This window comes from Miniopterus natalensis, chromosome 5, assembly GCF_054644295.1.
Source record: "Miniopterus natalensis isolate mMinNat1 chromosome 5, mMinNat1.hap1, whole genome shotgun sequence".
In the NCBI taxonomy this organism is placed as follows: domain Eukaryota; kingdom Metazoa; phylum Chordata; class Mammalia; order Chiroptera; family Miniopteridae; genus Miniopterus; species Miniopterus natalensis.
The window spans coordinates 61633648-61661168 of record NC_142085.1 but is presented as its reverse complement, the minus strand read 5'-3'; the positions used below and the strand labels follow the sequence as shown (position 1 = coordinate 61661168).

The 27521-nt window shown below is 39.5% G+C and overlaps 1 protein-coding gene across 2 annotated transcripts in view; it reads right to left on the bottom strand.

Moving 5' to 3' along the window:
* Nucleotides 1-1671: 1671 nt before the first annotated feature.
* The window catches only part of NT5DC1 (5'-nucleotidase domain containing 1), a 108110-nt gene continuing 82260 nt past the window's right edge, over nt 1672-27521 (bottom strand). For both annotated transcript variants that reach the window (XM_087817568.1, XM_087817569.1), the window contains exons 7-12: nt 17203-17377; nt 15094-15191; nt 12117-12235; nt 10923-11075; nt 9285-9447; nt 1672-4301 (exon numbers count right to left, since the gene is read on the bottom strand). In XM_087817568.1, the coding sequence (XP_087673694.1) occupies nt 4186-4301; nt 9285-9447; nt 10923-11075; nt 12117-12235; nt 15094-15191; nt 17203-17377 (824 nt within the window). In that variant the 3' untranslated portion in view covers nt 1672-4185. The remainder of the gene's footprint in view (nt 4302-9284; nt 9448-10922; nt 11076-12116; nt 12236-15093; nt 15192-17202; nt 17378-27521) is intronic.

Sequence of the window (27521 nt, the reverse complement as noted above, 5' to 3'; positions counted from 1 at the left end):
CAATCTCAAGATATGTCAGGCACTTCCACGTGTGTTCTCATGTTAACTTTATAGTCCTAACATAAGGTTTACTATTTAAATACTGGTGAAAATAGAGGTGCAGAAAGTTAAACCGCCTAAGATGCAAGTCACAGACTCTTAAATTTTCTGATCTCAGGCTACCTTCTTTATCACAGACAACTGGACTAAACATGGCATAAAAACAAAACCCTCTTTATGTGTGTATTCAAGCCTCAGATGGTTATTCTTAACCCATTCATGGACTGTTTCTAAAAGGAGTACTTTTTAATACTTTAATACAGGATTCCATATTACAGATTAAAACACTACTGAATTTACATAAGTAATCTTGATGTTTGCTAAATAAATGAATGAAATTAGCAGTTTGTTCCTTTCATCAATGGGAGTAAATGCACCAAAAGTTTAAATATAATTATGCAATTTAGTTGCTAAGAAGTATAAAAAATGTTATCTATTAAATTTAGAGAATATTTTTAAATTCAACATGGTGATTCCTTTTTAGGAATGCATCCCCTCTCTAATTTACTAAACTTTATTAAACTTTGATCTTTACCCAGAAAGTACTAAGGCCAAAATAAAGTATTTTTGTTTTGTTTTCTCGGGTAATGACTGAGAACAGGTGCCTGGTACAAGAACCTGATTGTCAAGCAATCTGTGTTTTAGTTATTTTAAGTAATAACCCAACTCAGCGATAGGCCCAGATAGCCCATCTTCCACTAAATTTCCTCGGATCAGTTTTCATTATTCCTTCTCCATTTTGGTTTCATCAGCACAAAGAGGAACATCTAAGTATTCAAGGTGAACATTTGAACTTGACTGTGAAGAAAGAGTAGACCTGCTTATTGATGCCTTTAGCATATGCGGCTTTCAGAGCAGACTTCATTACACATTGTAGGACTCCTGTGATTCCTGGTTCTCTGTTTTACTCTTCCGGGTAAGTTCTCTTATAGATATTTAATATTTTAAATAAAATTACAAGTTATTTTAGGACAGAGCCTGTGTCTTCATTTCTAATCCCTACATGTCCTAGCATGGTGATTATTAAATTGAAGTGTGGTTTTAGACCAAGAATTTGCCCCAATCTAGATCCAATGCTGGGAGATTTTACCAGTCAACTAAGAGAATGATTTTTGGGGTCGAACTTGGGCTCAAGTAGAGACTCTGTTCCTAAGTAACTGTATAACCTGGAGGGAACATATAATATAAACTCTGTGAATTTTAATTTCCTCATCTGTAAAATTTTAGTAATTATACAATCCTCACATGGTTGCTGTAGGGAGTAAACAAGGTTGTAAAGTAGCCTGATAAGGAGGCAGCACTCATTACTATTATATTTTTTCACCATATTTCTGAGGATTTAGAGACCAACAAGAATTTACCTTTTTGAATTCACCCTATGTAGACTGGACCATGCTCAAGGATTTTTAAGGGAAGCAACTGGACCACATTGGGGGAGTTCTCTCTCAAATGTATCCCAGTTTTGCACTAATCTGGATGCCAACTCTATGATATAACCTTGTTTTCAAGAGCCTGAGAAGAGGGAAGTGAATACTACTATAACATCACATTAAAAAAACGAACTATTCATGTGATTCTAACATTTAGTCAGTTATATCCAAAGAGATAGTTTCACATTCCAGTTTTTGCTGGTTTGTTATATAATCACATTTTATTTTTTTTCCATTCAAACAAGTTCACTAAAAGTATGTGTATACATATACACGTATATGTACATGCATATGCTTTAAATACATATAGTTATTATGGGATGTGAACTGGTGGGGAAATAATACTTGATTTCAAATTAGAGTTTAACAAACTCAGTAGTTGATTTTAGACTGTAATTCTAGGTTTAATTGAAGTTTCCCCTGCCTCAACATTCTAAATACCAAATTCTGACACATTGTTTGATCACTGTGTCATTCAGATCTTTCCTCTACTGATGAGATCAACAGTGGCCAGCAAAGAGAATCGCAGTTCCCTTCACAATTACTTTTAGGTATCTTTTAGATGATGAATGTTTGCCTGTATGATAGTATTAAACTTAAGTCTTCTGCCTATTTGCACAATTTTCCTGCTTTGTTACTCATGACTTTATTAAGAATATAGAGCTTTTCTTCTCTAAGATTCTATTTTTAATTTTTATAACGTCATTTTTGGATGATTTTAAATCTTCATGTCCAATCAGAAACACTGGCACTTGTTAGAAGTGAAATAAACATTTTTAAAGTCTAATTACAGTCCAACAGAAAAACGGCATTCATAATTATCATTGACTGTCCCTCATAGAAAAGTAGAAGGAAACTTGGAAATAAACTCTAACCTTCTCTTTCAACAAGATGAGGAAAACTAAGGTCAAATTAGGTGGTTAACTTGTTTAGATTCTTTAGACAGATATTAGTAAAAGTATGACTAGAACTTCTTTCTGACTTGAGTGAATTTTTTTCACTCCTCAGTGGCCCGAAAGGGCAGTTAACTTCTTATTTTGGGGTTCTCACTTTTTATATTAACAACAGTAGTTTATAAGCATTTAAAGATGTATTATTCTTTGCCATTTACAAAATAAACGTGTAAGGAAAAATAGTTTTATTTTTTTAAAAGAAATCAAATGTGTATTGAAAATCTACATGAGACAGCATCTATCATTCAGCCTTGAGCTTGACTGTGTATGCTCAGTATCGTCCAATGAGATTCTGGAAATCAATTTCAAACACATTATATTCTTATTAGTAGATATCAAAGGAAGTTACTGATTTTGAGGAATTAATTTCAGTAACTGTTTACCTACCCTGAGATAGTCAGCCCCATAACATATTTGGGATTGTTTTTGAGCATTTAAAATTTTTTAACAAAATACCTATCTTTTCATTGTATGCATCAATATGCTAAGTTCTCTACTACAGTTCAAGTAAAATAATGATAGTGACTGTTTTCTGTTACTGTTCACAATGGACAGAGTGAAATTACAGCATCAAGAGTAGCCAGGATTTATACTGTAAACATTATCTGGCTCCAAACATCTTGCAACAAATAGCTACTAATATGACTATGCACAGCACATAGAACACAATAATCCTGGATTGTCATATAACCATAAATCCTCTTAAAGCAGTTTTTCTCAACCTTTTTTTTTCTTTTTCATTATTACCCCAGCTTCCAAGGAGAAAAATTAAATTTAACTCAACTTTAAATTATATTTCTCCTTAATGAGAAAAAATAATACTAAGGAATAAGGTTTTATTGGGTAATGTTGAGCTTTGGGATGCCATAATCCATGGCACTATTATTTTTTTCACCCTAAGAACCATTTTTTTTCCTTTTGAGAATACATGCTTTAAAGTGAATGAAAATGAATTAAACAGCCTTTAACATTATTAGGGGAGAGGGAGAAGCCTAATGGGTGACATTGGAGGTTGAAGTAGCTGGCTTCTGGTATCATCTGTCCCATACTGGCTGTGTGGTATCAGAAGAAATCATGTCTTCATTCCTTCTTTGGAAAACAAAAGAATAGTATAAAACCTGATAGCTTGGAAAAGTCATTTAATCTCACTGGACTCAGTGGCCTTGGGTATAAACTGAAGGTGTAGGTCAGTTCTCAATTCTGGCTGAATTTTCCTGGGGCATATAAAAGATGTCAATGCTCATCTATATCCCCAGACTAAAAAAACCAATCTCTGGAGGTTAGGGTCCAGCCAATGGATCTCAAACTTTAGTGTGAAACACACTATTATTAAACACAGACTGTTGGGTCCTATTTCCAGAGTTTCTAATTCTGTAGGTCTGGGGTGAGGCCTGTAAATCTGCATTTCTATCAAATCCTCTGGCGATGCCATGCTAGTGGTTTGAGATCACACTTTCAGAGCCACTGGTCTAGGCATAGGTGTAAAAATATGTGTGTGTCCCTCCAGGTGAATTCTAATCTTAGAACTATTGGTATATAAAATATCAGTAAGGTTCTTTTCAGTTCTAAGATACTGAGATTTTGATACAATGAGAGTTGTTGGGCATCTATAGAAAGACGACCTATGGAAAAACATCAACTTCTTGGTCAGTTTTCATTAGGAATTTCTTCCTATAAAGCACTTTACAGTATATATTTTTAAAATTAACATTTTACAGTACATTTGCTGCATATATGGTTCTTCATTTTTCAGTAAATATACATTATTTGGTTGCCAATGTTTCATCATTTGATAAGACTGATGGAGGGTTTGGATAGTAGCCAGCTGTTTTTGACTTGTTTGAAGAGAATGTTGTAAACTTGTAGTCCAGGGGTAAATCTGGGGGGAAAAAAACCACCACATAATTTAATTATTCTGCAATCCCAGAAGGCCTTTCATAAATATAAACATCAAAATTTCACTGTCATTGATAATAAAATTTATTTTTTAGAGTTTAATAAGTTTAACATTTCTTCTATCACCTGGATAGGTTATACCTAGGATGAAGAGTATAGATGTCTTTCCCTATAAAATTTACAAGATTAAAGTCAAATTACATTTAGAGATATGTAATCACCTTCAGAGCTCAAACTAGTGAGTGTAATGTTTTACCTTCCATGCATAAAAGTTGTACCTTCCATACATAAAATAAGGATGAACATCTCATTTTTTTAAAATTAAAAATCTCTCAGGCCTGCTGGGAGGTTCATGTAATTGGTAAACGTGAACTAATAATCTTCATAGCCCTTAGTAATAAAAGTTCCTAAGAATAATCTTTGAATGCTTAGCTAAATAAGGGTTCTAATGTGTACAATGTAGCAGCTTTGATAAGCAACCACGGTACGTGCCCTTGACCCTTCAGTCCCAGGGCTGACACTCTAACCACTGAGCCAAACCAGCCAGGGTGCACATAACATCTTTGCTGATGTTAAGCATGACATGAACACACACACATACGGCCACAGGGGTCAGGAGAGAGCACATCTTTATTGATGGTGGGACACTGTGATGGTTTCATATAAGTCTCTCAAAAGTTATTATCTCAAATGGATATTTTCTTCCCAAATTTCTTCAGGGCAACATAACCAGAAATATTACAAGTGAAACATCATGATATATGTCATGTTATGGTACTCATTACACATGCAGAGAGATATTGGGCAGTAATCAATCCTTACTTCACAAATTTCACAAGGCATCATTTGGTAGTACTAAGTATTTTGAGAATGACACTAGCATAAAATTTTTACTTTATATTAAATGCAAGAGGCCCAAGCAGTTAATCCTTATGAGGAGAAAACTAGTGCTAGAGGTTGGGGAAAAGGAACACGACCTTTCTGCTTCCAGAGACAGCTAAGATCACTGTTAACAGAAAAGTATTCAGTACAAGAGAATTCCATAGCTCTTCACTGCTCAGTTCGCTGGAGTGTATTTTGAGACATGCATTAAAGGCACTAGAAAGTAAACTGATAAAACTGAATTTCTAAACTTATACATCTAAGGCCCTGGAGTTCTAATAAGCCACTAAATGATACAGGCTAAGAGTTGAGTGAGCCATCTTTTTCTGTATTTCCTAAAGTAAATGTGTAGGTCTCTGTGTAGCTATTATTCTAAAGTTAAAAATGATTATGTTATCAAAATGCTTATGAACCAGTCACCACTATAATGTATATGACTAATAAGTGTGAACTTTTATAACATCTATAAAAATGGCTTCTGTGCATTTAAGTGGCAGTGAGGTAACCAAGTCTAACCAGGATATCCATGAATAAAGAAACATTATGTGAATACAAAAGGTTTTAGAGGCACAGGGGGAGTTATCAGGTTTGTTTTTCACCTCCTATCTTATTTAATACAAAAATTTTATTCTTTCTCCCACATAGTCAAAAAGGTACACAACTATTAAGAAATCTGGCTATGAAATAGCCAAGCTGAGATCAGATGACTGTTCTGTTAAAAGAAGGGTCTCTAGACTGGCGGTTCAGTAAGAAGGAAACATCGGCATTGCTGTCATAGGAAAGCCATTGCTGGGTGCTGACTATCTGGCAGAAAACAAAACTGCAGACGGAGAACCAAATTCCTGTTTACCACAACAATGTTCTATTACTCTGTGTACTAAATATACCATAGTAACAACCATACGATATAACAATGAAATGAAATGAACCAAAATGAACATACATTCTTAAATAGTAAGTGCAATGTAAAATAACATAACACAGAACAACTTGGGGCTTTTTTCTATAAATGATATTAGCAGGGTAACATTTATAAAACGATTCTATCTTCAACATGTCTAAAACCATGGCCGCTGCATTATTTTCCTTCCAGCCATTTTTCTTACTTGGAGGTAAATTACACAGTAGTATCCAACTTTCCTGAATATGTTACTGAAATAACTTGAAGTTCTGTGTGAGATATAACTTGATGAGAATGTGATCATAGCAATGAGTGCTAACTTAAAAACTGACAAAATTACACTTAGTTTTTTGAGGAAGTGTCTTGGACACCAACATCAACAATGGAAAGTGACATACCAACTCTCATTCTCCCCCCCCATAAAAATAGATACTTGTTCAGCTCCGTTGACTGGTAAGTCCTATTTAATATTTTCTCCTGAGAAAAAGAAGACAAAGGCCCTAACAAGTTCTTTTCCAGGGTGCTGTGCAGGAAAGCTTTTGGAAAGTGAAAATGGGAGAGCACTGATGTTACTGTTCTGTAAGGAGGGGTATCTTCTGATTACCACAGAAGATAAAGAGGCGTCATTTTCAAATTCTTTGGAGAAATATTTAAGTCTTGGAATAACAGAGATTCACTTTTCTCTGACTTTTTTACTATTTCACAACCACAGCCTATTGAACAGTTTTTATCTAGGTACTTTAGAATAATTCAGTGGCTTCCATCATCAGCCACCCTCCTCTCTCACTATAAATTTGAACTACTTAGAAAAAAAATGGAAGAGTAAAATATAAAAATTGAAAACAATAGTTTAAATCTGGGCTGGTCCCTTCCTTCACATTGCAAGGTCCATTTCTTTAAAAGGAAAATAACTGGTAAAAGGGAAGAGAGATATTTAGGTTATCTTTCTTTAACGTTGTGTGTACAGGCATAGAACAAAATAAAAGAATAAACCACTCATTTGAGACCAATGAGAATGAGACATTATTTCAGTGAGTGGGATATATTGACATATACTGGATTTGTATACTGGCAGAGAGGGTGGACCTTTAGAAGGTCATACATATGTTAGGGTCATCGCCATCATCATCGGTTAAGCATCCTGCTTTTTCTTTCACATCCCTCCTGTGCGGGAGGAAACAAAGCCTGGTATTTTCACCCCCAATTTAAGAAAGAAGAATCTGAGGTTTAAAAAACTTCAGACTTTTCATTTCTAAACTGGAGCTGAGCCAACTAGAAAAGCTGGATAAAATATAAACGTCAAGGTCACTGGGGAGCTGGAGAGACAACCAAGCCCTGAGAACACAGCACTCCTGGGAAGGAGGCGCAGGCAGGCAGTGTGAGCCTGCGATCAGCCACAGCTTTTCCCTTAGCCACGAACCCCGCCCGGGGGAGGCGCAGTTACTAGCAGCAGGAAAACCAGCAGAGGCGTTGCCATCGTGAAGGGCTGCGAAGAAAAACTGAGGGGCTGTAAAGGAAGGGGTGGAGAAACGGACTCTGCCGGTTTGCTCCCAGGCCCTTCCCCAAATTCTGAAGGGGACTTCAGGACACCAAGAGCAAGCAGAAGCACACACCTCTGTAAAGCGGGGTGGATTTGCCCGCCGTTTCCTGGCACCGAGGAAACAGGGAGGAGAAGGGCCCTGGGGAATAGCTCAGACTTTCAGTTATCCATTTCTGAAACCAGAATTTACAGCCCAGAGTTGGGTTTTGTTATTTCATTCAGGGTTATAATTGGAGTATTTAACCACCTGTATTTAATGTAATTATTCAGGTTTAAATCTATAATTTTACTGAATGCTCTCCATTTATCTTGCTTATTCTTAATATTCCTTTTTCTCTCATTGTTTATTTTTGGATTTAAAGTTATTTTACATAATTAGCTCAGTATGTATACCATTACAGTTCTTTTGATTACAACATGCATTTTTGACTTATCACTATCATACTCTCAGCCTTTACCATATAATACAAGGATTTAGAACACTTTACTCCAGCTGTCTCCCTTTTTGGGACTTAAATGCCATTATTGCCATGTTTTTAAATTCTCCATTTAAACCCCATAGGACTTAATTTCCTTATTGTTTCCAGAAGTAAATATTCATTGTAATTCATTCACTTGTCTATCCTTTCGTTGCTGTATGTTCCTTCTCGCATCTCCAGTCTTGCAACAGGGATCACTCTTTCTTTTGCTAGAAGAGCAACATCCTTCAGTATTTACTTCCCTATAGGTCTTCTGGAGAAACATTTCCTCCGTTTTGGTCAGTCTAAAAATCTTTTGACCTATTTTCCAGTGCACTAATTCATTTTTCAGCTATGTCTAATCTGCTGTTAAATGCATCCATTAAGTTCTTCATATTTCAGTTTTAAAAGTTCCATTCTTTTTGTAGTTTTATGTTTCTACCGAATTTCTCATTTCTTTCATTTCTGTACTTGACCATAGTGACCTTGGTTATTTCTGTTAGTGTAGTCTCATACCCTTGTGTGACTATTTTTCATTATATGCTGAACCTTACAGTGTTTTTAGACATATCTGAGTCCTAGGATGTTATATTCCTCAAGAGAATATTCATTGGTTTCTACAAGGTGCCTTGGAATACTACCAATCTAGAATCTTCTGCATCCAATTTTAGGGATCCATCTTATTTAAAGCTGAGCTTCAGTCCTACTTCTAATTCATCCTTACTCTACGGTAAACTCCTTCAGGGTCTCAACACAGACTGAAAGTCCACCAGGCCCATCTCTCCTTTGGCAGGCTCGACCCTCTACCTTCTATCCCTGTAGACTCACAAAGTTACTAAATGACCCACCCACTCCCTTTCTTTGGGACTCTCTCTTGAATCAGCAAAATGCTCAGGGGGAAAAGCATCCCCAAAGTCAACCCCCTTGACCTCCTTAGCTTCTTGTCTTGGTAATTTTTTTCTACCTTTATCCTATGACTCCAAGCAGATTAAAAAAAAGTACAGCTTTTATCATTGGCTCCAGGAGATGGACAGGTCCTATTTACCTAGGTTGCCATATCTAGAGGTTTCCCCAGAAAAACAAATGTCATGGGAAGATTTTCTTTTTGTAAAGGCAAGAATTCTAGTAATTAAGGTCATTATTGTCCAGTAACAGGTAAAGCCTTATAAATATTTCCCCCCTTACCTGCTATTGCTTCAATACTTGGAATTGCAATAGTGCTGTAAGTACTGATTCTCTTACAGGACCATGTATAAACCAAGGAGTCTTCTGTATTTTCCGAAATGGAATCAATAAAAAAAGAGCCCCATTTTTTAGATAATGAATTTAGAGGCTTTCCCTTCTGTCCCTGAAACGAGAGGATAGAACAATGAAAACTGTGATTAATGTTCAATCTCATTATAAGTTTTCCCCCACTAAGTAAATCAAAATAAAAAATCTGGAGGAATTTCAGCTGTTTCCTTTAACCACACTGTACACTATATAAAAAGCACCTGCCCCCGTCTTTGTTGGCGAGCCCCTTCTCATCTTTGGGGTGGGCCTGGATGCCATCCAGGAAGCTTTCCTGACCTCCCACACTCAGGTTGGATTAGGTCTCCTCCTCCGTCTTCCTACACCCCGAGTTTATCCCTAATATACTACTACTCATACCGTCTCACAACTATCATACTATTTACTTTCACGCTTGACAGATTATTAACTACATAAGGCTAAGAACTTTCTTATGTATTAATAATGTATCCCTAAGTAAGACTTATCCCTAGGACAGAGCAGGCACATAAAAATTGCAGATTAAATTAAAGACCATTCAAAAAGTACTTCTCAGTGTTCTATGGACACAGCATAAGCTTAAGAATGGGAAAAAATCCTATTCCATCCATATAACCTGGATTATAAAATCTGTCATGCTTTTCTGATGAAAATTTCGTTTTGGAGTTCCCAGAGTCCCAAATATGCCTCTAGAGTCACAATTCTTTGTGCTAGATACTCGCTTTGTGAAGCAAGATAAGAATATATGTTTATAGATGCTGCTGTTTGGAGATCATTCAGCAAGAACCTATTTGGATGTCACCAAAGATACTTAAGAGCAGTATTGGAATATGAATATGCATACTCTTATGTGGACATTTAAGGTGTATCTCAGTATAATTTCTCAATGTCTAAACAGCAATTTATAGGATAAATTTCATTTAGTTAATTATCTTTTCTAAAGTAATGAGTCTGAGAAGAAATGACTCACATCACACATATGTAGCAAATGGTCCTGCAAACGAGTGATAGACTCTAGGCTGATATGATATTTGTTCTTTTGACTTAAGTTTTTCCTTCTTTACAACTGTTCCACTAGAATGAATTTATAAACATGGATTTTATTTTCCCGATCTCCTATTTTGCTTCTTTTTGCTTTTAAACACTATTTTCCCTTTCTAGATTCATGAAATCTTTTACTTTTCTTCACCTAAGTTCATTCTGGGGGCTCAGGAGTAAGTCTCAAGGAGCTACCAATTTAATTAGGTTGGACCCACAAAGGGAGCACAGGGCTTTCACGGCCAAGCAAAAGAGACAGAGTAAGTACAGTGAGTCAGCACCTGGCAGCCTCAGCACCACCCCAAATGCGTCCATGGCGCCCCGGCACTGGCTGAGAGCGGAGGGCAGGGACGACAGGCTGACCTGTGATATCCTGGCATCATTTTAAAATTACCAACCAGATCAACTATGGAGCTGAGACAGCACGACCACGTAACTGCCAACAGAGTTCATCTCTTTTGGCACAAACACACACCTTCTAAGATAAGAAAGGAAGGAGCTACAAGGAACCCTTACCTCATATTTTCCTTTCTTCTCCAGAGGCTCTGCTTCCTCAGGCTTCCAGTCTCTGTCCCCTCTGAGCTCTTCCAGGATGAGGACTGTCTCCCAATTACTATAATGACGGGCTGGGAAAATGTCTGAATGCATGCTGTCACCAAAGTAAACAACCTGCAAGTCAGAGAGGAAACTGTCTGAGGCATCAGCACCGTGAAAGAGCGGCCACCATTCACGGAAGGCAGAAGGAAATTCTTCTGGAAGATGCATCGACATCTTACATTTCCTTGAACTTTATAGGTGACCATCAACTTGCCCCATTTGGTTTGCAGGGTGCCAGGCTTATTTTAAGAAGTTATACAATGCATGTGCAGGTAGAAGAAAGGCAGAAAATAAGTGATTGTGTGCAATTTTGCCAAAGAAGCAAGAGTCTATGTTTACAGTTAAACCTGCCCCTAGAATTGAGAACTGGTGAGTTATTACAGCTGACTTGTTACAGTGGGCTAGGTTAGCAGGAGTGCCCATCACTCCTCCAAAGAGCTTCTGGGTTACATGTGGACCTGCTGAAACAATCCCTGAGAATGAGGTAGGGGGAGTGGACTCTGGGAAGCTCCCCTGGTATTCCGAGGCTAGACATCCACTGATCTAGTCCACACGCCTTTTACAGATGGGAACACGCGGTTAAGGGAATATGAATTAGAATCTGCAAGTCAGGGTGCGTTGCCCACTGAACCCCTCAGGAGTTCCCAGGAGGCCGTGGCAACATGGGAGCCATGGGGCAGCACAGCTACCCCCCGATCTCTCCTGCTCAGGGGGCTCCCGGTAAACATTTTTTAGATGAAAGGTCCTGCTGTTAAAAATGCACCAATGTCCAACGTCAACAATGTGACCAGGATGTCAAAAACAAGCATGTCTTTAGGCTAGTCTGAACTGTAATTTCAGTTACTGCTTATTTTATATATAAGAACTTCTTTTAGGGCTTGTTATCAGGATATCGTTCCTTAGGCATCCCACACACTGATCTGGTGCTCTGGTCTCATCAACAAAGGAGGGGCTTATTTACACAGACGAGGTGAGCGGACAGGTTGGGAGACAGGCAGAGGCACATTACTTTCCCACAGACAACTAAGCTAACTGCACTGCGTCACGGTGTCAGTCAGTAGGAGTTCACGTCCGCAAGCGGGCACGGAGGGCTCCGCCTCGATGAGCAGATACCTTGGGCTCAGGTTTGCCGGTCATTTTCTTCAGCAGTTCATAAAGGTGGACAGCGTTCCCTTGGGAGTACCAGCCGGGCTTGTCCAGAGCCGGCAGTGCCTCCTGCTCTTCGTCATTCTCTGAAAACAAAGTGCGACAATAACACATCCTTTCGTCAGCTGAGCACCCAGCTGGGCAGCGCACTCAAGCTCGGCTGCGAGACACGGACGCGAGGGAACCCCCGGGGGCAGGAGGCTCAGTGAGCGCCTACTGCATGTGCTAACAAATATGTAAGTCGGTAATATTTGTGTTTGTAAAATATTTTTTATTGATTGTTAGAGAGAGGAAGGGAGAGGGGAGAGAAACGTTGATGTGAGAGTGGAACATCCACTGGCTGCCTCCTGCATGCCCCCCGCCGGGGATCGAGCCTGCAACCCGGGCATGTGTCCTGATCGGGAATCTAACCTGCAACCTTGCGGCGCATGGGAGGGTGCCTAACCAACTGAGGCACACTGGCCAGGCCTGTGTATGTAAAATTTTAATAGAAATTTTAATTCCGCAGAATGGAATAAGTATAAGTATAGAACAGGTATAAACTGGAACAAAATAGGAAAACTCTGCAGATAAAAATTTATTGAGTACTGACTAGTTACACATTTGTGAAGAGGGGAAAAACATTTAAATTTTTTTCTAGTTTAATACAAAGAGGATTATTCGACTCCCTCATGACAGATTGTTTCTTAATATCAAGGATTTATATAAGATGTTAAACCCATATATAAAACCACCATCAATTTCTTCCTTTCTACCATCAGTTTCTTCCTTTCTTAACCTTGACATTACTGAGTTTGGGACAATATTCTTCTTTGTTGGTGGTAGTGGGGGTGCTGCCCTGTGTGTTGCAGGCTGTTTAGCAGCATCCCTGGCCTCTACCCACTAGACACCCAGTAGCATCCTGCTTCCAAGCTGTGACAACCAAAAATGTCTCCAGACATTGCCAAATTTGCCCAGAGGAGGAAAAGTTTCACAGGTAAACACCACTATCCTAGACCATTTCATTAGCATAATATATTCGGTGTAAAAAACAAAAATTGCCCGGCCGGAGTAGCTCAGTTGGTTGAGTGTTGTCCCATGCACCAAAAGGTTGCCGGTTCGATTCCTGGTCAGGGCACATGCCTAGGTTACTTGTCTTTCAGCTAAAACTTCAGTTCTTTGATTGTCTTCACAGCTAAAATTCTAGAAAGAGTTGGTTATACTCATTGGCCCCACTACCTTCATAACACTGCAATCTGTCCCTACCTCTACCAGTGCTCATCAGGACGCCAGTGATCTCCGTCTTGCCCACTCCAATGGACTTTTCAGTAGCACTGCCCTCGCTGACCACTCTCCCCTTTCCTCTCTGGCTTCTGGACACTACACTCTCCTGTTCCCCCCACTACAATCTGTCTGCTCCCAGATCACACTCTTTCTTCTTTACCCTTACTGTCAGAGTGTGTCAAAGCTTGGTCTGGCTCTTTTGTCTACCCTCATTCTCTCTATATTTGATCTCATATAAGCCCACGGCTTTAAATACCACTCTGTGAGCTGATGGTTCCCAAATTTATATTCTGAGCCTATCCCTGTTCTCTCGGACTCCAGGGTCATTTATACAATTTCCTAATTGATAGCTCCAGTTACACAACTCCTAGGCATTTCAAATTTAATATGCTGAAAAACGAATTCTCAATAGTTGTAACCCCCACTCCACCCAAACTTCTCTTCTGTATTCTTCCCCACGGCTGCATGTATCACCATGCACCAACCTGCTCAATTCAGAAAAAAGAAAAATTAATAACCTGAAAGACATTTTCGATTACTCCTTTCTTTTCATCTGCTGCTTCTAAAGCATCACCAAGTCCTGTGTTTCCTACCTCTATAATGTATTTTAAATATACACAGTAGGGCAAAAGTAGGTTTACAGTTGTTTATATGGAAAATAATTAAATGAAAAGACAAGAATAAACTCTGTGTTTCACGTATTCACAACTGTAAGCCTACTCTTGCCCACCCCTGCATGCACTTCTCGCCATCTCCAGGACTGCTGCCTCAGACCAAACCACCACAGTCTCTCACCTGGGACACTGCAAGTGCCTGGCCTTCCTCTCTGTCCCTCTCCACATCCAACCCATTCCCCGCCCAGCGGCCAAAGACGTCTCTACATCACTTCTACCTGAACTGAAGAGCTTCAGCTTGCTCATGGCGTAAAGCCCAAGCCCTTTCCGTCAGGGTAGGAGGCTGCCCGCCTCCCGAACTCCTGCCCTCTCTCCCCATGCCCATGTGCCAGAACCACAGGCTTCTTCTCTGTCACTGGAACTCAGCCGAACTTCTCCTACACCGGGTCATTGCTTTAGTGTGTCCCACTGCCAGGATGACTCATCCTCCGCTCTCCTCATGACTCACCCCTCAGGTCCCTCCTTGCAAGTCACCTTGCCTGACCTCTGGACAGGCCTCTGCTGGCCAGCCACTCGCGGTGGCCTCATCAGGCGGATGCTTCCTTCACAACATGTAGCACGACCTCATGGACTTCCTGCCTTGCTCATGGGTTTGTTTATGCGTCTGTCTGGTGCACTGAGGATCCCTCAGTGCCTGACGCCTACTACTCTGAACCTAACCTGGATTCCACTGCTTGTGTGCTGCTCGCTGAGCAGAGAACTAAGCTACTGTCTACGGCCTTGCACTGAAAAGGGCTTTTAAGTGGCATGAAGAAGTTCAAAGTTAAAAATACTGCATCAGTATATTCTTATTTATTTCTCCTTTTGTTTATAAAATGGTGGTATATTTAACATACTGTTCTACCTTTGTTTTTCACTTAACATACATCGTAGATATCCCATATCAGTATACACAAAACCTCCTAACACGGTACTTTGCACATGGTTGCTAGCCAGCAGATTATTTATTGAATAAATGAAAGAACAACTCTTAAACAGAAGAAGAAAGAAACCAAAATGTAACTTACCGAGTGTCCGGAAAGGTCTTTGAGTTGGTAAATGGGAGAAGAAACCAGGCTTCAATGCATTTGTAATCACGATGTCAAAAAAATCTGCAAAATCATTCCTGAAAAGCAACAGGATTCTCAAAAATTTATTTTAAGGAATTAGAAATGGTCTATTTAAAAAAGAACTTAATTTTCACCTATCTACTTGACCACACCATCATTTCTTAATTTCTGATTAACCTTTTACATGCTTTATAAGGTAAATCTTACACTGGAAATAAAAGGTGACTTAGCACTAGTATTCCTGAAAAACACCTTGATATAAACATAAGAAAAGAATGAGCACATTAACTCTAGGTGCTAAGCTTTTTCAGGATAGTAATAGTCACAGTAAGTGAATTCAATAGTTTCTAATAGCTAGAAATATTCAAAGTTATGTCTTCAGAAAGTGTTCAAAATGTGAAGATGACACTTTATTTTGAAAATCAGTGTAGTCTTATAATGTGGCAACTTGTAGATAACAATTGTTTTCAGTCTGTATTTAATGCTATGTTTAGGATTATTTGGGATGGCAAAGGAATGGTAGTTTTTGTTTTTGAGGGACTCACTGTTGCATTGGGGAGATACTATTTACCCAACATTCCCCAATACTTTTACAAATACAAACCATACTAAAGAGAAATTAAGATAGGAAGAAAAAGCCCTGGCTGAGTGGCTCAGCTGGCTGGAGCATCATCCCACACACCAAAAGACTGCGGGTTCGAGTCCTGGTCGGGGCACATACCCAGGGTGCAGGTTCGATCCCCAGTTGGGGCGCATATGGGGAGGCAGCCAATCAATGTTTCTCTCTCTGTCTCTCCCTTTCCCTTCCTCCCTCCCTCTCTCTCTAAAACAACAAAAACAAAAATCAATTAAAAAAACAAAAATCAATTAAAAAAAAAAAGACAGGAAGAAAAAACTTTGGTTTCTTTGTTAATGAAAGAGAGATTAAGACTCCAGAGTGTTCACTCTGAGGCACGGTTCCACCACTGGGAGAGTGAAGGTCTCTATAAGAGGCACCTTCCAAGACATCTAGGACTTCAGCCTTAATTCACTTTAAGAATCTGAAGTGTAGGTATTATTCAGAAAGCAGAACATCCACTCCCAGGCTGCAAGGATACCAAAGACCAACTTAAACCCACATGTGCTGAGGAACATGGAGCCGGAGGCCAAAGAGGCCAGTTTTGTTTTTTTTTGTTTTTTTAATATATCTTTATTGATTTCAGAGAGAGGAAAGGAGAGAGAGAGAGAGATAGAAGCATCAATGATGAGAGAGTCATTGATCGAGCCCGCAACCCAGGCCAGAGGCCAGTTTTGAAAGTTTTTGCTTTCCACTCCCAGTATTTGCTGAAATCAGAGCAAGAGTCTAAAACATCCAGACCATAGATTCCCTGGTACTGCCCAAAAGAATGACATAAATAAGTATTAACACACACTGAAACTTACCAACTGCTCTGCCTAATACTTTACCTGTACTAAGCTATATAAATATCCCCTCAGACCTATGAAGCATTATTGTTCCATTTTTAAGGAGACAAAATCGAGGCTCAGTGAGGTTAAACCTGCTCCAGATCACAGTAAGTTGCAAGGCAGGGCTTGAATCCTGTCTTATTTTTAAGTCTATGCATTTACACTGCCTTGATTTTCATGGAAGTCAATCCCATCCCTGGCTGCGCTAAATGGTGAAGTACGTATATGGCTCCACACTGAAAAGGCTACAGAGGGGCTGTACTCCAGTGACCCATCAGGAGTATAACCTACAGCTCTGTCGCTCAGTAACCATCCCCAGCTGAGAAACCAAAATGCACGGAAGATGGCATGAAGGACATGTGCCTCATCCACCCTCCAGAAAATCTAAAGCCCAGATCATCAGTGAGCTATGAGCATACTGAACCCCAGGAACGCTGCTTTGCTAAAACGTACTTGGGGTATGTTGCAGATGTTGAGAGATGTTATGAGAAACAACTGTTTGCCACTCAGCGTTGTTTAATATAATGATAAGGTTGTAGTGGGTTACTTTTTAAAAAGCACTGGCCTAATTTGCTCTCAGTATTTCACAAGACCATGAAAAGAGAATGTCTCATCACTTACCCAAGGATATGTTTGCAGAGAAGTCTACAGTAATCACTGTGAGAACTGGTGATTAATACAAGGATCTTCCCAGCATTCTTTAGCTGCCGAAGCCACTTTTTCACAGATTCGGGACAACTGTGTAAATACTTGCCTGGATCTCTTTTTATTTCTGGAAAATATATTCCACAGTTTTCTGAAAAATAAAAATTTCAAGGAGATTTTTCTTTTTTTTGACTCAGCAGAAGTATAGATTAAAAAAACCTAGTAGTTAGTACTGCTTCTTAAGAATGCGTATGCTCTTACTTAAAAACATAACGATGGTTGAAAATGTCCGCTGAGAATATTTTTGGCTGCCTAACAAGAACTGATAAACTGTTAAAATATAAACAATATAATGAGCATTCTCAAATCAGAAAACCTTACTACATTTGAAATATCGATTGATATTCTTTTTTTTTAAATCCTCACCTGAGAATATTTTTTCCATTGCTTTTCAGAGAGGGTGGAAGGGAGAGAGAGATAAAGATAGAGAAACATCAATGTGAGAGAGACACATCGATTGGTTGCCTCCCACCCATTCCCTGACCAGGGCCGGGGATCGAGCCTGCAACTAAGGCACCTGCCCTTGACCAAAATCAAACCTGAGACCCTTCAGTCTGTGGGCTGATGCTCTAACCACTGAGAAAACCAGCTAGGGCAATAAATCTTCTTTTAATCGTTCAGCATATATTTGCTAAATACAGAAAACAAACAAATAAATATGCAGATAATGCACCAAAGACACATCTTTGGCATGAAGCAGCCAAGAAGGGAGCTGGGTTCCTCAGAGTCACAGTGGTGGTGTTTCAGATGGGACTCAGACTAGAAGAGCTAGTCTAGACAGCCTCTGAGAGGCCCTGAGATGTCCAATGGAAAAAGAAGTCAGAAAAGGCCAGAAGGCACTGCAGTTGACAACGAAAGCTGAAGAACCTGAATCACTGAGCTGGGGCTGCTGACTCTGCCCCTTTGGGTGTTTAGACAGTCCAAGGGGTGAGGCTGAGCTCCAAGGCAGACAATGGCAATATCTCCAAAAGTCAGGTCAGATGCACCTGCTTGGTGCTTTAAAAGTTGTGGGTACTTGGCAGACAACTGAAGATGTGGTTGAAATGCTACTAAGTCCACAAAGCACTTTACCAATGCTGTTTTCCAGGTATGCTAGCACTAACAAGAAGACAAAGAGAACCCAAGTTTTCACTTTCTTTAACTGCTAGGAAAAGAACATATGCTTAAATGAAATAAAATGTGAATGAGCTTGTACTGAATGATAAACTGCAACAGACACAGGCTACCCCTGAAACTCTGTACAGTGTCATGCAGTTGAAATAACAGAAATGAAAGTTACATTCCAAGAATATCAGGACAGGAAAAAGAAGAGTCTCTAAGTGAAAAAACAAAATAAAATGAAACAAACCCAGAAATGGTAGTAAATACTGTTGTGTGCCTGCCCAAATCCACTTCCCCCTCTCTCTTGGAAAGCACTGATTTCATTTGAGGTTTCACTCTCCGCTGAGGGCTGGGTGCTCAGGAAGGGCACGAGTCTCTCAGTCTAACCTACCCCGGTAATTCCTTCCCCTGCCAGCAAGTGGCCGAGGACAGTGCAGGTGGGAGACCAGGAATGGCCAATGAGACTTTAGGGGAGCTTTGCCGGGGTTCTCTGGAGTCCTGTACACCACTGACAAGAAGAAGTCTACAAAGGAGGACACGCCCCTTCTTCTATTCTGACGTTGCTATGACCTCATGCTCTACCTTGAACTGCCTCCGCTATCTCCAACACAAAGCCCGAGCCTGACATCCCGGCAACGGCCTAGTGGAAATCTGAAAGGAGCCCGGTCCCTGACCACATCACTGGGTCTCTGGCTAAGACACTGACTTACCACTGCTGGAAGCACCGCCCAAATTCTGGACTTCTACAGGTCATGTGAAATAACTCGCTTTAATAAGAGCATAAACATCAAGGATATCACTCATCTGCAACCTAGACCATCTCTCTTTAGAAAATAATGCACTGCAAAAATCAATCATAACCAGACCGAAAAAACAAGAGTATGTTACACTATGAGAATAATATTCAGAAGCCAAGAGACTGAGAACAAAAACAGTTTGTAGTTTGTGCTCCTCTTGTATTTTGCTCGACAGGGAGGGACATTTGTGTCTGAATCTCTAGGCTCTCTCAATATCCCCAAAGCTATATAATTTTTTAAAGCTTTTTAATCCCAAAACCTTTAAAAAATTAAAATATTCTGTTTCTCACGGAAAAGAGGGTACTAGTAAGATAGGGTCAATTTAAGAAAGATAAAATAATACAATTAAGTAGCTAAGAACAGAATAGTTTAATGAGCAACTATCAAAGTGATGGTAGAGGCTGTGTCTCAGAATTTATTATATAAAAGAGTCATATTGTGAAATTATTTTGGCCAGAAAACAAAGCTTTTGTAACAATAGGAATTTTATGGGCTGGATAACAAAATATTTATAGTATATAATGCTGAATACATCTATATACTAAGCTGTATTTAGAAACAACTGCTGAGAAAGGCCATTTTCCCCTTAGTTATACATATGTGTCTAGTGCCATCTAGTGATCAAAATCTAAATTACTATTAAAAATGCTACTGTCCCATTTCCAAATGAATTTTTGAAAACACAGCATATATATTTAAATACTGTACTTTAAAATTATTGCCTAGATTAATTTTATTAGTATCTCTTAATAAGCCTAATGAAAAAGTGTGCAAACATAATAGTTTAGTTGAGGAAACTACTCTGAGGTAATAATGGGGGTTCCTTGTTTTGTTCACAAGGTAGATTGAAATGCACAAACTAAAAACAGACAAACCCTGTACAAATAAATACCCAATGGTAGATTATGGGTTGCTTCTACTATAAAAGATCACTGACTGTTGCTGGGAAAAATACTTCCATCTCCTTGTAACCTCAAATCATTAAAGTAATAGGAGATATAATTATACAAATATACACTAATTTTTAAAAAATGTTTTTATTGATTTTAGAGAGAGAGAATGGGAGAGGGATAGAGAGAAACATCAGTGAGAGAGAAATATCAATCACCAACTACCCCCTGCATGCCCCTACCATGGACTGAGCCTGAAACCTGGGCATGTGTCCTGACAGGGAATTGAACCAGCGACCTCTTGGTTCATGGGCGGATAGTTAACCACTGAGGCGCAAGGGCTGGGCCACACTCCTCTTTTTTTAAATGTATTTTTACTGAGATATAATTGACATATAACATGCATGTTTAAGGTGTACAACATGTTGATTTGCTACATTTATATACTGCAATATGATTACCACCTTAGGTTAGCTAACAATTCTATCATGTTATATATCTATTTTGTGACGGGACCAATTAAGATCTCTTAGCAATTTTAAAGTTTATAATACAGTATTGTTGTCTATACTATACTCATTTTTTTAAATTGAAATAAATCAAGCTACTGAACCAACAGAAGAGTTAGGTTAAACATACTACACTGAATTACAGTTGTCTATCAATTAAATTATCTCCCCAAAGAGACTGTAAAGTTCTAAAGGGAGGGCGTGTATCTTTCTGCTTGGCATGGAGCAGGCATTCAATGAATACCTAAATCAGTGTAGGGGCAGACACAGGGATATTTATGTTTATTTATATTCAAAGTAATAAGATGGCTTGTAACATATAACCTGTGAGTGACAAAAGCATTGCCTATCAAAGTCATCCTACCTAAAGTACTTTCCTTTTTTTTTAACCCCATATTGAAAAAAACATCATGCTTAATTATTTTATGATCCTGATAGATTAACACTGACTGCACAAGACAGGGAATTTTGACCTAAGGTGGAAAGAAAGGAATGGCCTTGTTTGTTTTCAACTCACAAAGTAGCCTGTGTTTTCAGTTAACCTCAAAGGAATCCTATTTCACTGCCACTTTATGTAACTCGTTTTCCTGGCCTCTCCACCCCTCTAATATCCTTAGATGCTGATGTTTTCTGCATGCAGATGGGATTAAAAATTTATTTATTTATTTTATTGGAGGGAGGGAGGGTGGGAGGGGGAGAGAGACAGACAGGCGGCGGGGGGGGGGGGGGCGGGGCGGGGCAGGGATGTCTGTTGTTCCACTTATTTATGTGTTTAAGGTTGATGTACCCTGACCGGGTACCCACATCCTTGGCTATAGGGACAAAGCTCCAACCAAATGAGCTAACTGAACAGGGCTGAAAGTAAAAATCTTAAAAAGCTAGTTCTAAAGAAAAAAAGTTTAGCTTTCCTATATTAAAAACCTGGTTAATATGGGAATAAACAGCAACGTGTTGCAACAGTCTGATACGCACACAAAATGGCCTGCATATACCAAACACAATTCAGGATTTAGGGCCGTCTGTGGTGGTAAAAAAAAAAAAAAGTAAGTACAACCTGAATATTAAAAATACTTTTTAATTTAACAAATTGTGCCATATCACTATTCCTATCATCACAGACTAAGTAAGCATTTTTTCTTGTTAACTGCCTCACTACTATTTGTGTGATCTGTGACTACAGTTTTCAAAGCTGTTGTCCAAGGGGATTACAGTGTCAGGATGCTAACGTCTCCACCAGCAGCCTCCAGTTAAGGTCCGCTGTTGTTTCCATGGCAGAACATCATTTAGGAGAGACTGAAACGCTTACAACTTTTACAAGTTATAGAACAGCATGCTGGTGAACAGCGAAAATGCTTGGCTATGAATTAAATGGATTTGCTGCTAAGGAATATTTGTGAAATATACACATACACAATTTTTTTCTTTTGGCCAAGAGATACTCAAATATTTTTTGAAGGATAAAAGAGACAAACAACACATTAAGTATATTCTGATTTTCTTTTTTTTATTTATAGAGGGCAAAAGATTAAACTAAAATTTAATATAAAACAAACATATCCTATTTATGATCCCTATATGGTTTGTTTCAAACTAATATATTAATAAATAAAGAAATCTAAAATATCTAGATTGAGTAAAGTGAAAGAAACACTCATTTGTAAAACTTTGACAACACAAAGGGGTTTTGCTTAAGGTAGCAAATTAATGGAGAAGTAACATCTGTTTACTTTTTTCCGGCCTTGAATTGCCTATCTCTGGCGATAAGGATGGCTTCTAAGCTCTTGGAAGAGGGAGGGTACATTCACAGGGGAGATTTATTTCCTGCTTTGGGGGACAAAGGACGGTCACAGTGGTCTTGCACTGGGTGCATCTCCAGTTACTTTAATCAAACTAATCAATATGACAAAATGATATATTTGGGTCAGCCTGCCCCGAACCCCATCACCTCCAAAGAGTAACACAAAGGTTTCTATTCTACAAACATTCACAGGGTGTAAATACATATGCAGCTTATGTCAACATAAATCTTTTGAACAACTTAAAGAAAACCAAAATTAACAAGTATTTAAGGCAAATTCTACATAATTCTTTTGACTTCTCACTTCAAATGTGAGCTACTTAGAAAATGAGACAATAACCAATTACTGATACACATAGTGATTACAACAGAAAAAAAAAATTTTGTGAAAGGGTTACCATCCCCCCCATTTAACCTCAACTCAAAAACTTTTGAGATTTCTTAAAAAGACTGGTCTTCAAAGAAAGATGCATTTTAAAGATCATATTTTATCACAAGGGTGCACTGTTTCCTTAATTACTTTAGTTGAAATATTCTCAGCGTCTTCAGAAATACCTTTTCTGACTAATAAAGTCAAAGGTATTCAGAAGAGTGACTAACTTAGAGGAAATCAACATCAGACAGACAGATTATAGTCATAGCTATTGATATACATTCTGTCTAATTATAGTCACAGCATCTAGAACTGGAAAGAGCCTCAGAAATCTTCTACTTCAAACCTGTCCTGTTAGAGATAAATTAATAGAGGCCACAGATTTTGCTCAAAACTACAGTTAGTAACAAGCTTGGGAAAGGAACAGAATGCTCAAGAATCTTAGTCCACTAAACCTTATATGGTTACCTATGTAACTATATTGCTTACTTGTTCAAATCTCTGTATTCTAGGTCTAAGTTACCTGGTGATCAGCATCTCTTAAAGAAAAATAACATGTTCATAAGCCGAATGCTTTAAATGCTACATGCACTTTGCTCTGTAATTTTTCAATAATGCGCTTGTCCTCGGAATTTCTAGACATTCCTTGTAGTCAATGAGCTGATGTTATCTATGCCATTGTCTGGGAACTGAGACCTTATATTGAGATAGAAAAAAACCCAAATACAGGTCTTACATTAAGGAATAATTAAATGTCTTCTTTGAATGCTCTGCCCTCCCTTTGCTGCTTAGGAATGCCTGCAGCTCGTCACAAGGTTATGTTCTCTGTGGAGCCCTCCCCACGCCCTCCCCTAGTCAGGCCACCTCTGGGCATCACTGACTTTACCCGATAATAAGCACTTGCAATGAGCGTGTTTATGTAATTTTTCTTCCTCCTGAGACTGTGAGATCTTATAGGAAGGGAGCTGTCTTTACACTCATGTTTACATTCTTGATGTCAGGCAAACAGTAGAGGATTAATCATTGTAGAAATGTGTGTGTGTGTGTGTGTGTGTGTGTGTGTGTGTGAGAGAGAGAGAGAGAGAAGGGGGGGGGAGAGCCACCCGACAAGACTGACCAGGTGATGATAAAGACCAGAGGTTGGCAAACCACAGCCCATCAGCCAAGGAAGGTTTTACATCTTAAAGGGTTATGTAAGTATCTATAAAAAGCCTATAATCTTTATAATCTTGTCCTTTAAGAAAAAGCTTGCCTATTCCTGATATAAATACAGTATTTCTAACTATGGGGCAGTAATAATAAATGATATATGGTTATCACTCAGTATCAGAAAGTGCCAATAAGCCCTGGCTAGTGTGGCTCAGTTGGTTTGGTTTCATCCCATGCACCGAAAGGTTGCCGGCTCTATTCCCAGTCCAGGCATATGGCCAAGATGTGGGCTTTGACGCCCCTATAGGGGGCATTCAGGAGGCAACTGATTGATGCTTCACTCTCACATCAATGTTCCGCTCTCTCTCCCTTCCTCTCTCTCTAAAAATCAATAAAGAAATCTTAAAAAAATAAAAGATAAAAAAGTGCATGCCAACAAGATTAATTAATGAAATCATTAACTTCAGAGACTTTGTTTAAAGGTTATGAAATATGAAGCCTCTCAGTAGAATGACTATTAGAAAGTTGTGATAGAACTGCCTTCTGAAAGACAGTATAAATACCTTTGTGTATTCATGGCAGTGGAGCCCCAGACATGATGTACCTGATCCTCAGTTATTCTCTGGCCTGGGTCCTCTAACAGTTTATTCTACTGAATGGAGCCAGAAAGGGTTCCATTCACTCTGCCATTCTGTTAAAACAAATCGTAATCTGCCTTTGCCACTGCCGTTATGACTCTGGCACACTTTATTTTCAGTGTCTGAATTAAATGTCTTCAGGCTCATCTGGTTTGTTTGTTAATAGAGCAATAGTAGGGGCCACAGTAAGACACTGCAAGCCCAGGGCTGAAAGCTAACAGCTGGTAGTATTTTCCCTTGTTAATGTCAGAGGAAGTAGAAAGATCCAAGAAATGCACATGATGACACGATGACATCATCAGAAGGACCTACAGAGGGATGAATGGAGGCACTGTAACCACAGACCAGCTTGACTGCTCCTATCCTATTTGATGAGGTGCTGAGTTGTTTTTCAGAGATAACACACCAAAACCACAGGCCATGAAGCCGAAGCATGCCCGGAGGAGAGAACTGTGGCCTCGAGCTGCACCCAGAAGCAGTCTCCCACCTTCCCGGCCCCCAAAACAGATACAAAGGACCAGGACATAACTGGAACTTCAACACCAGAGCCAGTTCTGAAGCCAAGGGTCCACTGTCCAGGAAGGTCCAGTGTTGATGCCCCTTTACAGTAAATGGCCAAGCTCCAAGGTCCTCCAACTAAAACTTGCCCCACCAGCACTTCCACATGCCTATTCCCCCAACCTCTTCAAACCCTTGGCCTGGTCCAGCGCGCAAGATGGATCTGAGGCACCGCTAGGTCTCCCGTGTTCTTGGTTGGCGCCTTCTGAATCAATAAACCTTCCCCAGCTCGAGTTTTGGCCCCTGAAAGCATCAGGCGCACGGACTTCAGTTCAGTAAAAGCACAATCTCCTAAACCCAGTTTTACAAATTAGCTGCTAAGAAACAGGACTGTTTTTCTTGGTACGGCAAATTAAGGATGCCTCCGGGTAAAACCTGGGACAAGCTTTAGGGGCTAGCTTCAAAGAAATAAACTAGGTTTTGCCTCAAATAGTTTTAAAATGTATTTGCCAGGTACAAAACCATCTTGGAAGGTTTTGTTTTCACCAGAGGAAGCGGGCCCACTGATTATCCAGACTTGAAACCTCCCTCTCACCTCCTCCAAAAGAAAGAAACTGGAAAAAATTAGGACTGAAACAGGACAGCTCGGGGCAAAACAGGCTCAGTGATGTGCCAATGCTTATTCCTTTTTAAAAAAAGTTACAGCTGAATTCTCTAGCTTTGAGGCATCGGGATCAGAGACAATACCAGGAACAAAGGAGTTAGTTATAAGCTAGACATGAGGGTTCATTTACTACAAATGTCTTAAGGAAACTTGCCTCCCACTGAGGACTCAAGTGCTCAATTATTTAACAGTTTTCAACAAACAAAAAAACTGAAACAGAACTTTCATTCTATTTCTTCTAACCTGGTTTATCTTTCGGAGTATGTATCCTAACAGAATGCAAAGACAGTGTTTGGTATATACATACCATGCTAAATTCAGCTCCTAATGGGCATAAATAATGAAAACTGATCAGTCCTGGGAAGCCTGTCCTCATTCTACAATACTCTTTCCTGAGGCACAGAGAAAGCCTGGGGGCACAGCTGGAGCCTCTGTCCCTAACAGCCTGCAGCCCCTGCAAGGCGTGGGCAGGGTCTCCGGTAGAAAACAGTGGGTGCCAGTGCAGGAAGACTCGGATTAGAGCTGCGCGGCTGGCTCCAGCGGATATTCTCCAGGCAGGACTTTTAACCTTCTTAGTCTCTCTTTTTTCTTCTTTGGCCTGATTCCTTTATTCCTTTCACCTTTTTCACTCTATCGCCTTCCAATTTAACTTAATATAACACGTTTATATCTCTTGAGTATTTTTCTGAACGAACAAAACATATAGTCATATTAATATGACAGCTATATGTATTTTTTAAACACTGAAAAATGAAATACTTTTAAAACCAAAAATCAAAAAATTAAGTCTACAATAAAAAACAAAGCATTTACTTCTATAACTGCAGACTCTATTAACGTTAATAGGAAATATAGGTAGAGAAATATTTTTCCCACTAGTGCCTAAAACACACGACCCACTTACTCAGTGAGTATCTGGGGCCAGGCATGATGTGGGCACTGAGGATACCAAGATGACACCTGGTTCTCACCTGCAAGAAGGCCTCAGTGCTGAGGCAACTGAACTGGAGGTGCAGTTTGAAGCGTGCTGGGCTAGGCAGGCCACCAGCATGCCAGGGATGCTGGGAGGGAAATGACCGCTTCTTCTCAGCAGGGGGTGAGGACTGGAGGGAAGGTGGGATCTGGACTGGGCCTTCATCAGCGAGAGGCATTTCAACAGGCCGTGAACGGGTCAAGAGCAACCCAGCAGAGAGAACAGCAGCAGAAAGGTACAGGCTGAGAAGTCTGGGAGAGGCCTGGGGCTGAGGCCACAAGAAGCCTGAGTGGGAAGTGAAGGCTGTTCGTATTGTCTAGACGACAGGACGTGTCTGTTCCTCCCGCAACGCCTTTGCTCAGAATGTCTGCGGTTCAGCCCATCCCATTATCAACATAAGCCATTACCCCAAAACCATTCTTCTCTGCTTTTCTTAAATTCCACCCTACTTTTATGGGTCAGTGTAATGCCCACTTTTTCTTGTCTTCTCTCTCCTTTAAATATCCCAACTGTTCTAGTTCACACACTCCAACTCTTATTCATAGATTTTTCTATACAGTTTAATTACATAACAGATTTTTATCTTTCCCTTAAGCTCCATAAAGCAATTTTCTTTGTACTATTATAGTGGTTAGCACTACACAGATGAGATTCTAGGCACACAATACATTTAATAAAGGTAATGTAACTAAAACTTCTCTTAAGAAGGTTAAATATACTCACTTGAAATCTTAGGCTATGGTACTATGTGGTTTAACAAAATAAACCATTTCTTCTATAGTCAAAGGTAAACTTTATTTCTGTTCAATCTAAACAAGGCCTACTTATCCCAAGTTTTAATGGAA